At 48.3% G+C, this 10,146-nt stretch overlaps 1 protein-coding gene across 2 annotated transcripts in view; it reads right to left on the bottom strand.

Moving 5' to 3' along the window:
• The window catches only part of LOC109311630 (structural maintenance of chromosomes protein 6-like), a 70,469-nt gene extending 65,419 nt beyond the window's left edge, over window positions 1-5,050 (bottom strand). For both annotated transcript variants that reach the window (XM_019537371.1, XM_019537372.1), the window contains exons 1-2: window positions 4,904-5,050; window positions 2,734-2,882 (exon numbers count right to left, since the gene is read on the bottom strand). In XM_019537371.1, coding sequence (XP_019392916.1) covers window positions 2,734-2,877 — 144 coding nt within the window. In that variant the 5' untranslated portion in view covers window positions 2,878-2,882; window positions 4,904-5,050. The remainder of the gene's footprint in view (window positions 1-2,733; window positions 2,883-4,903) is intronic.
• Between the last annotated feature and the right edge of the window lie 5,096 nt (window positions 5,051-10,146).

The raw sequence follows: 10,146 nt of genomic DNA, 5'->3' as shown, positions 1-10,146 counted from the left end.
GGGGCTGGACTCGATGATCTCCCGAGGTCCCTCCCAGCCCTAATGTCTATGAAATCTATGAGCTGGACCTTGGCCTTGATCTTGCACTTCCTGGGCTCTGGGCCTGTAGCTGGGCACCTTTGGTGCCTGCCACTTTAAGAGGCATAAGCAGGCTGTGGAGCAGCCGGCAGGTGCAATGCAGCCTAACAAAGTGGTCACATGACCATGGGAGGGCTCCTGGATTGGAGTATGGGACTGAGCAGCTTCAATATAAACCCAGGCCCCCAAGGCTGAGCTGGTACTTACATTTAGGGAGCCAGAGAGACAACATGACTCAGTTGGAGCTGCTGTTCCTCCCACAACACCTGGAGGTGAAGGGCAGGAACTATGGGGATGGAGGAGGTTCCTGGTCCTGGAGAATGATCTAAAACTACACCCTACTAGGGATGGATGATGTGGTGGGGCTACCTGTGCAGGGTGGTCCCCAGGAAATGCCACTCCAGATGCCTGCCTACTGGAGGGTGAGTATGGGGTGCTGTATAGCCTCAGCCCCCTTGACCTGGTGGGTAACCCTGTACCAGGGGCAGGCAGGGTCCAGGAATGTTGATAGATGCTTGAGTGGGCTATAGGCTGAGGTCCTAGGGGCCTAGGTAGGCTGAGACTCCTGAGGCCCAAGGAGCATAAGGGCCACAGAAGCCACAGTGAAAGGGTGGTGTAGTGATCCCAGTAGGGGGATATGAGGCTACAGCTGAGCAGTAGGCTGTGTAGAGTAGGGTCCATATACAGGCCTGAAGGACTGCACAGAGATGGTGTAGAGTAAGATCTGTGCAAGAGGGGCCTGAAGGACTGTGCATAGGCCAGCCCTGGAAGTTAGAGCAAGCCCCAGTAAGGGGGCAGAGTACTTACCCCAGCAAGGGAATAGTGAGAGGCTCTATTGATAGTGCATGAGTTGAGGCCCCAGTGAAGGGGGCACATGGCCCAGGTAAGTCTTCAGATGCCTGAGGCCAAGTTGGGTCAGAATATGGCCTAGCATATGGGGCCGGGGGAGCTGGAAGTAATTTGGATGCCATCTACGAGGCATAGCATAGGAGAGGCTGGCACTGTGTATTTATGGCCTTGGCACTGGGCATTAAAGTGGGCAGCCTCCCACCTTGTTAACATATTAATTGCATCAAAGGCATGGCATGTGAGTCAGGTGGGTGGACTACCCTACACAGGTAGGTGGGCTGATGTTTTTGAAAGGCCCCCAGAGAAGACTTTCCTTTCCCCCTCTGTCACAGGGCCCCTTGGCCTCATACTACCTCTGTTGCCCCTGCTGGGCTCAGGCTCTGGTCCTCTCAACCTGTCAGCAAATTGCATCCCTACCCCTAAAAGGGCAAAAAATCTTGCATGCCCCTCAGACACTCTTGTGGCCTCCTTTCCATCCCTGCCAGTCATACCTGATCCTCTGGTTCTAACTAGAACAAAAAGGCAAGCAATGCTTTAAAATAAAGCCTCCCCTACTGAGGGAAAAGTGTTTGGCCAGCCCTCCTACCCTTGAGCTCTCACCTCTCCACACTCTGAGTATTTAGGTAGCCAGGGTAGCCCCTGCAGCCCCTCTCTCCTGGAAGCGCTGTTCCCTGCAATGCACCAGGCTTGACCGACTGGCCCCCTTGGGTCGGATGACTCCCTAGTCAGGCACATAGGTTTCTCTTTGCATCCAATGTGTAGCCTGCCTCTCACTCCTGCAGCTTAAAAAGGCTGAAAGCAGTGGGGCTCCTATGGCTGCCTGGGAATCTGCCCTATTCCTCCTACTTATTGCCATGCACCTAGCCTTATCTCATCTGCCTGCCTAGCTACGCAGCCAGGCTAGCTGCGCGTGTGTGTGTGTGTCTCTCTCTCTCTCTCTTTTTCCCTGTTTGCTAGCATGGACCTTTAGCTCCCTGTTGCAACAATGCAGCACACAACCAAAATGTAGTAAACAGTAAGAATGAGAACCCTCTTCATTTATATTCAGAATTTCTACTTGCATCAAAAATGTATGTAACTATTTTAATGCTGCCACTTGAACAGTTATAAGCATGCCTTTCCAGTTGGTCACTTCTTTCCAATATCTTGCCCCATTCTTTGTACCACTAAGCCACAACATAAGTTACCTGATTTAGTTTTGGATAATTACCCAAATATTTACTTCCTTAATTGCACTGACTGTACTTGGCTTCTTCAGTAGAAACCGATGAGTGGCTGACCATAAAATTTATGGTAGCATACCAGTGACATTGTAGCCAAGATGGTCCATAAATTATGCAAGAAGCAAATATTTTTAGGGTGACATCTCTTATTGGACCAATTTATATAGCTGGCACATGGTTTTGAATGCATGACATTCTTCGCCAGGCTTTAAACAAAGAATGGCATGTTTGTGTTTATAATACTTAAAAATGTATTAAAAAAATCAAAATTGACTTTGAAGGCCATTTAGAACATTAATGATAAATTTTAATCATTCTCTATTATGACTAAGAGCTCCCTGAAAAACTGTTCCAGGAGAATATTCTTCAAATAGGTAGCTATAAACAATTGTTCCTGTAGAAGATCTTCATTTCCATATTGCTGTTTCAGCAGCCTCCATATATACTTGTTTTACTGATTTACCAGAAACACCTAGCTAAATAAAAGAAAAAAAATAAGAGGTTTTTTGTTCTATGTGTGGTGTGTGTGTGGTTTTTTGCAAGTTTTTTTTAATTAAAGGAAACACTGAAGTTTATAGCTCACCAACTCCGAACAGGAACTGCTGCCAGATGGCAAATGTGGAAGTATTCCTTCATCAGGCTCAGCACCAGATTCATCTGTGTCTTCTTGTCTTGGCCTTTTGTGACCTCTAGTTTCTGAACTGCTTGCCTTTTTTCTCTTAGCCATATGTACTGAAAAATAGTAATAAACTCATAAGTTTTTTAATCAGATGATTTTTAAAATATCAGACGATAATAATACACTTGTGACTATCAGTTAAAAGTATGAATGATCACAAACCGTGGGAAAAAACCTCTTGTAATAGTAAATGGGGAAATGGTTTCTCTCAGGCATCTTAAATAATTACAGAATGACCAAAAAGCTGACATATATGCAAAAACTGATACAGCAAGGGTACAGGTTTTTTGTTTGTTTTTTTTTTTAAAGAAATGAAAAGCCCATAAATTTAGATAACTAGATGGAAAATTGTACTCAAAAGTGTTTCAGATACATCCTGCTGGAACTAAAAACCCGGAAGTTCCTCATTGGGGTGTTCTTGGTTCTTGCCTCTCCCTGCAGGGTAAGACTGATTGCCCCACTTGGAATAAGGAAGGAATTTTACCCAGGGTTAGACTGGTATGGATGACAGGGGGGTTACCTTCTTCTGTAGCAGGGGCATGGCCCTCTTCCATGGATCTTTCAAGTGCATTTTTCAAAGCTTTATAGTGGCAGGATACTGGCAGCTCTTGCTCCCCTACTTTATCTGTGGAAGGTAAGGGTACTTTTCCATATTTTGGGGCAAGATGCCTTGTAATTGTGCAATAGGTTTGACTGTGTAGTTTGAGGAATAGGCTAGATAAGCACTTGTAAGGGATGTTCCTTTCTTGGGCAAGGAGTTGGACTAGATGACCTCCAAAGCTCCCTTCTAGCCCTGCTTTTCTATGATTCTTTGAAGTAACTATTGAACTTAATTTGCTCTCGCTTACGATATAGGAATCTCAATAGGAGTTTCAAGGTCAGACTTGTAATTACCAAGCATATCTGACACTAGAAAGTATATATTACTAGCTCTTCGGTTAGAACTTTTTTGTAGAGTGAAAAGCCTCGCGTTTTATTACTTTAATCCTGTTGTTACAACACAAAGCACAATAAAGTATTTGTAGTAATTATATTTTGTTGATCTGATCTTTACACACAAAATGTGAAGCTTATCCTTCTTAATTTCTTGTAATACATCAGTAAAATTAAGGTCCTAAAACTAAAGCACAGTCCTTTGAATTCTTGATTCTGGCTCTTGAGATGTGGAAAGAAAAAACAATTTGCCACTTTAAACTTGGCACACTCCTGGGCGAAGCCCAGCACATGCCCAGAAGAGGCAGTGTGTTAAGTGCACCTAGCTTTCCCAATGTTTGTAGAAACTGGATGCTTTGGTGACTGTTTTTGTGCTCTCATCCAATAGCTAATGCTGATTTGAGCAGCTGAAAGTGCCAAAAAGCCTCACTGAAGTGCCTGATCAATACAGACACTGCAGGTCAAAGTGTAACATGCTGCTGCTTCCAAATAGAGTGTTTCCCCTGCCTTGTGTCTGTCAGTGCCCTGTGCCCATTAAACACTTTATGGCCATCGGATTTGGCCTCTCGTGTTTTTATGATACTATATTGAACATGAGAACCAGAGTAACAAAAATTAGAAAAACTGTCACAAGTACAAAGTGAAAGGCCATGCTTGGCTAGACCAAGAAGAAAAATTACTGTTTCAAGCAAAGTGCTGTTTAGTTGGAAACAACTTGGGGAGACCCATTAGAGGCAATGGGGGGGTTTTTTGGGTGATTATTTTTAACTGTTTTTATTTTGTTAATTTCATTTACATTATTGGACCAGCTACATAGTTGAAAGAGACAGAAAGCATATGGGCACAAAGCACCCTTCTTCAGGGCTGGCAAGGTAGTTTGGGCAGATACAATATCTTTTATTACACCAATTAAATAGTTGGGGAAAAAAGCTCCTAGCAGCCTCTTGAGCACAAACGACCCTTGTCAAACATTGGGAGACTTTTCTTCAAGGCTACTGCCTACCAAAGCTGCTACCTCTCCATCCCATGATGCTACATCCCAGACAAAACAATGTCCTATGTCTGTAACACCATGTAACAACGTTTATTGTAACGAACTGCACCGATCAGGTCCGTGAGCCCGCGGCCAGCTGGCACGTACCGGTTGCAGCGTTGCCAACTCTCGTGATTTTTGGCGTTGCTCTTAAAGTCTGTAACCTACACCAGAAGTTCCCAACCAGTGGTCCACAAACCACCACCGTGCCGTGAGCTCCATTCCCGCAGCCTGTAGAAAGGTGGCGAAACAACTGAGACTATCTGTCCATGTAAGGTAAGACCTCCCCCCCATATTAAAATACAAGCGGTGCACTTTGATTTGTCAAACAACAACAAAAAAAGTTTAGTGAGCCATCTGCTAAGACCCTCAGCAATTTTCAAGCAGGGAAAAAAAACAAAAAAAAGTTTGAGCACCACTGATTTAAATATAAATATTCAATCATATCTCAAATTAAAGAACTGAAATAGCAAAATAAATAATATCTAACTATATTATTTAAAGATAAATATTGGTTTTAAAAAAAGGACTGAGGTTTTTTACATTCCCCAAGCGTAGACTTTAAGTACAACGCCATCTTCCCCAAAAAATCAAGACTCGGGCCCAATTGTGGAGGACCACACAGCGCAGCAGCGCCAGGGCGATTTGTGCTCCACATCCTACGTGTGGTGAGTGCCTCCGCGCCAACTCCTGCCGGGCAAGACACTCCGGAGGAGAAGCCGCGGGCGAGAAGCCGCACTCACCTCCCGCGCTGGACAGCGCGCGCCAGCGCTGCCCTTTGCGGTTCGAGCGGTCCCGCCTAAGCAGCAAAACCCGGAAGTCGATCCCGGTCAGAGAAAGAGGGCCGCGCGCGGCGCCTTCTCCTCTGCGCACGCGCGATGCCGTCCACCCGACTGCTACGGGTGGAGCTAGGCGCCACATTCGAACGCGGAGTCCGCCCCCCCACTCCCGGCAGCGTGCGGGGCTCTTACCGCCGCCGGATCCTGCCGAGGTGAGCGCGCGGGGCGGGTGGCGGTTCCGGTCTCGGGGAGCTCGGGCCAGATCTTCATCCACGCACTCAGTCATACGGGCCAAGCCCGAGCCGCCTATCTTGCCTGGGGCGGCTGCCTCCGCGTGAAGAAGCAGTGCTTGGCTTGGCCCACCCAGTTCTCACTGGCTCCCTGGCTGGTGACAGCGAGCAATGGGCGGTAAATGAGTAGCAGACTTATTTGCCCGCGGACGGGCAGACCTCGCACTTCCGGCACCGTGGGTTCCCGCGAAACGTCGCTTGGAACCGGTTTCCCCGTAGGAGCAGCGTTAAGAAAGGGGAGGTCGGTTCCTGAACCTTTGGCGGTAGGGGGTGCACGTGCCGAGATTGGCAGGGCACCCCCTGAAAGACTCGCTGCCAACGCTGCCGGCGGTCGCCACTCCACCCCCCTTGCCACCAACACTGCCAGTGGCGTCTGCGGGTGGTCGCCAATCGCCAGTCCTACCCTCTTTGCACCAAAAATAACCCAGAATTTTGTACTCAGTCAATGATAGATGAATGATATAGCTACATTAATGTATGTATATTGTAAGTAACAATCACATTGGTTTGGGAGGATTTTTTTGAGGTGACTTTGCTGGACTTTTTGAGGGGCTCTTGGCTGGAGTCTTCTCAGAAGGCTTGGCTGCAGGTTTTTCTGGAGTCTCCTCTGCTTTCTTAAAGTAAGTGTCCAAGGGAGTTTGGAGATGAACGACGCAGTGAACTCGTTCTCTGGTGTCGCGTCAGATCAAGCTTCATAAAGTTGAAATGGGGTGTCAGTTTATAAACATCGTAAGTGCCATTTGTTGTAACTCAAAACTTCTTAAGTCAAGGACTGCCTGTATTTGCATGTTTTTTCAGTCGAAGGTCAGCAAATACAATGATTTTGAGCTTCAGATATGATTGTTTCATATTGAAGAGCTGGCAGCGCTGGTACGTGCACACGTGTGTGTGCAGAAAGATCTAGGATTTGGCCAAGGGAATGTGGCAGGTGGAGCTGGGGCAGCCCATAGAAACCAGCACCGGTTTTTCCTCAGTTAAAAAAAGAAACTTGAAGCTTTCCGAATGGGCTTGGCCGGGGGTGCTCAACCTCTGCCCTAATCTGGCCAGTGGAGCCAAGACATCTGGCCTGTGGGGGGTCCCTCACAGGTTGAGGAAGTTGGCACCAAGCAGTGATGGAAGCTCCAGGTGGCCAGATCTAGCCTCGCTGAACAAGCCATTGCCTGCATGGCAGGATCAGGGCCCAGGTCTACCCCCCGCGTGGCCAGATCAAAGCCGAAATGCTCCCATCTCCCCCACCCCACCCCACGCATCTGGATCAGGCCTACATTTGTGTCCCCCTACCCCCCATGCTCCCTCTGTATCTAGATCAGGCTATTCTGCCCTGTCCCCCACTTGCACGTCTGGATTGGGGCCAGTCTGCTCCCCTGTTCACATGTCTAGATTGGAGTTGCTTTGCCGCCCCCCCCTCCCCCCATCTGCATGCCTCTAGATCGGGGCTGGGCCACTCCTTCCCACTTCTATGTCTGGATTTGGAGCACTCTGTCCTTTTCTTCCCCTGCCCCGCATCCAAATCGGGGCTGCTCCCCACCTCTGGCCACAGCAGACGGATCAGGGTCAGGCTGCACCCAAACCAGCCTACAGAGTGACTTGGTACTGGCTGTGTAGCTTGCAGGGCAAAAAGGTTGGACACCCCTGTGCTAGGATCTTAGTGCTGTACTGAAGAGAAAAAGCTATCCTAACTTCAATGGGATTAGTCCAAAACAATCTGCAGGATTGTGGAATAGGAGCTTCATTACCAGGAGCAGTTAACAGACACTAGAATTACAGAACAACGGACAGCTCGATTGGTGGGACATTGAGACCATGAAAAAGAAGAGAGGGTCATTGACACAGCTGGAATGAAGGGTTTAGAAGGGATCGGGTAGATTATAAACTGGGATCTGGGTTTTCCATTTCCCATGGGAAAACAGAAAAACATGGGGGGAGCAGGAGGAGGGTGATCAAGCAGCGGGTGCCATATGCATGTTGTGCCAGGCATGGGTGCCAGGCAGCCTGAAGAACAGCTCTTGCAGATAAGTCTGGTGGGGGGGGAGTGGGGATTGAGGCCCATATAGGGAGGAAGGGAGGGAGTTGGGAAGGATGGGCCTGGGTCTGCTGCCCAGCTGGGCGGTGCTTGAGGCCTGGGGCTGGAATGCATGGTTGCAGGGCCCCAGCCGGGAACACAGCGGGGCTGGGGGTAGCTCATCCGGGAGGTGAGGGTGAGGCTGGCTCCCTGCTGTTGCATATGTTTCCAGGGGGCCATGGGGTCCTGTGCCCCCCAGATCTGTGCACAGGGCAGGGGTGGGCTGCCTGCTGCAGGCTCAAACTCTTCAGCCTGCTGCCCACCCCTGGGGCTTCAACAGCCCAGTAGGTAGGACCCAGCATGGCAAGGCAGAGCAGTATTGGGCTGGGAAGCTCCTTGCCACTGTGAGCCCCACATTGCCCTGGTTGGTGCCACATGCCCGCCCAGTGATAGTGGAGGCAGCGACGCGAGGTTGTGCCAAGGGAGCAACACAGAGGAGTGAGGGGCACCAACAGGGCTGGAGGGTGGGTGGGGGGAGTGAGGGGCGTTGGCAGGTCCAGGGGGCTGTGGGGCTGGAGCCTGGACCTGTGTCCTGGTGAGAGAAGCGGGCAAGGGAAGCTCTTTTTCCATGAAAGAAAACCCAAATTCAAATACAAAAATATATAGGTACTTAAAATTTATTTTATTATAGTGATTGAGGCACTGATAGGCTTCCAAATTGCTTCTAAATTGTAAATATATGAGTAAAACATTGTGTTCAGTCGATCTGTATACATAAAGGAGTTTCATTTTAATCACAGATTTTGGGGGTTTTATCAGAATTGGGGGGGGGGTGTTAATAAGAGAATTTGCAATTTTTTTTTTATTGGAGAATACCAGGATCCCTGATTATAAGGAGCCATGAAGTCCGGTGACTCCCTCAGCACTGCTTGACTAGAAATGCTGCTGTGTGCCAGGCATTTGGTTTTAAACTTTGCATGGAGCAGGAGGGATGCAAGTGCACCAGTGCAGCCCTGCTGGATCTACGTGTATGTGTACAGCTCAAGTTTTCATGAGCTGAAGCTCATTTTATCAGATGCTGTGAAAGGACACACAGAAAGCACAGCATAAGAAGGATGAGGTGCAAATCTACCCTGCCTTCTACTTAACTTCAGACTAGTTGCATCTCAGGGCTTTGTAGATAAACTTTCCTGGAGCCAGCTGATTGTGTCCTGCTCTGATGCACATCCTTGCCCCCTGGCTTTAAATCTCACTGCCCTTTTCCTTCCAGAAGCTCTGTTTGTGCTTACTGAGTAGAAACCAATGAAAGGAAGATTCTGTAAAGTAAGAGTGTAAAATCTTTATTTTGAGAGCACCACACCAGACTCTTGTGTGTCTACTGTAAAACAAGGAGCTCAACCCCTAACTCATTGGCCAGATGTGGCCGCCCTGCACTGTCTTTCAGCCTAGGGGTCTCCCCACGGGTTATGGCCATGCATGCTAGATTGGGCTTGCAGGGTGGCCTGGGGCCCAATCCTGGCAGGCAGGACCTGGGAGGGGCAGTGTGGGGCTCTGGAGCTTGGTCCTGGGATGCGTGGTGTGATTCACCCCACAGGCCAGCCCTCTATCCCTCATCTGCCCCAGAGCCAAAAGGTTGAACACCACTGCTTTAAAATATAGCTGACTTCAGCAGAAGACAGATTGAGACCCTAAGGTGCGATGTTGGGAGCCTGTATGTGTGTGTTCTTTGTTTGCTGTTAGAGCACCAAATCTCTTAGGGGATTGGAGATGTGTGTGCAGAAGAGGTCTAGGTAGCTGCTGTGAGGTTTTTAAATTTTCTCTGGGATAAAGAAGGTTGTGTGGAAGATCTGGGATGAATAAGGCCTTTGTGCTCCAAAATCTGTAGGTGGATCTCATTGCAAGGAGCAGGATCAAGGCTTATATCATTTTAAGAGACTGGCAGGTTATATGAATCTCTACCCAGGCGCCAGTATAACTAGAAAGGGGGAGGGGGGGCGAAAAAGTTTCTTCCCAAATCTCACACGAATATTTTGCAGTGACATTAAGGGAAAAAAACTTGTGTTTTTTTTCTCATGTTTTTAATTGTCTTTTCCATTCTTGGTAGGATTGAAGTGTTATTGTAGCCATGATAGTCTAGGGCAGCGTTTCTCAGCCCACAGGTCACAGCCCAAAAGTGGGATGCAAGAATACATGAAAGGGTCACAAACAAACTTTAAAAAGGGATTCTCCTTTAAAGGAAAAAAACCATGGGAAATGGTGGGTTTCCCCTTGCAGGCTGGC

Source organism: Crocodylus porosus, unplaced genomic scaffold, assembly GCF_001723895.1.
Source record: "Crocodylus porosus isolate Cpor-Errol unplaced genomic scaffold, CroPor_comp1, whole genome shotgun sequence".
In the NCBI taxonomy this organism is placed as follows: Eukaryota; Metazoa; Chordata; order Crocodylia; family Crocodylidae; genus Crocodylus; species Crocodylus porosus.
Note: the sequence above shows the minus strand (reverse complement) of the source record. Positions and strands in the feature narration are given on the sequence as shown.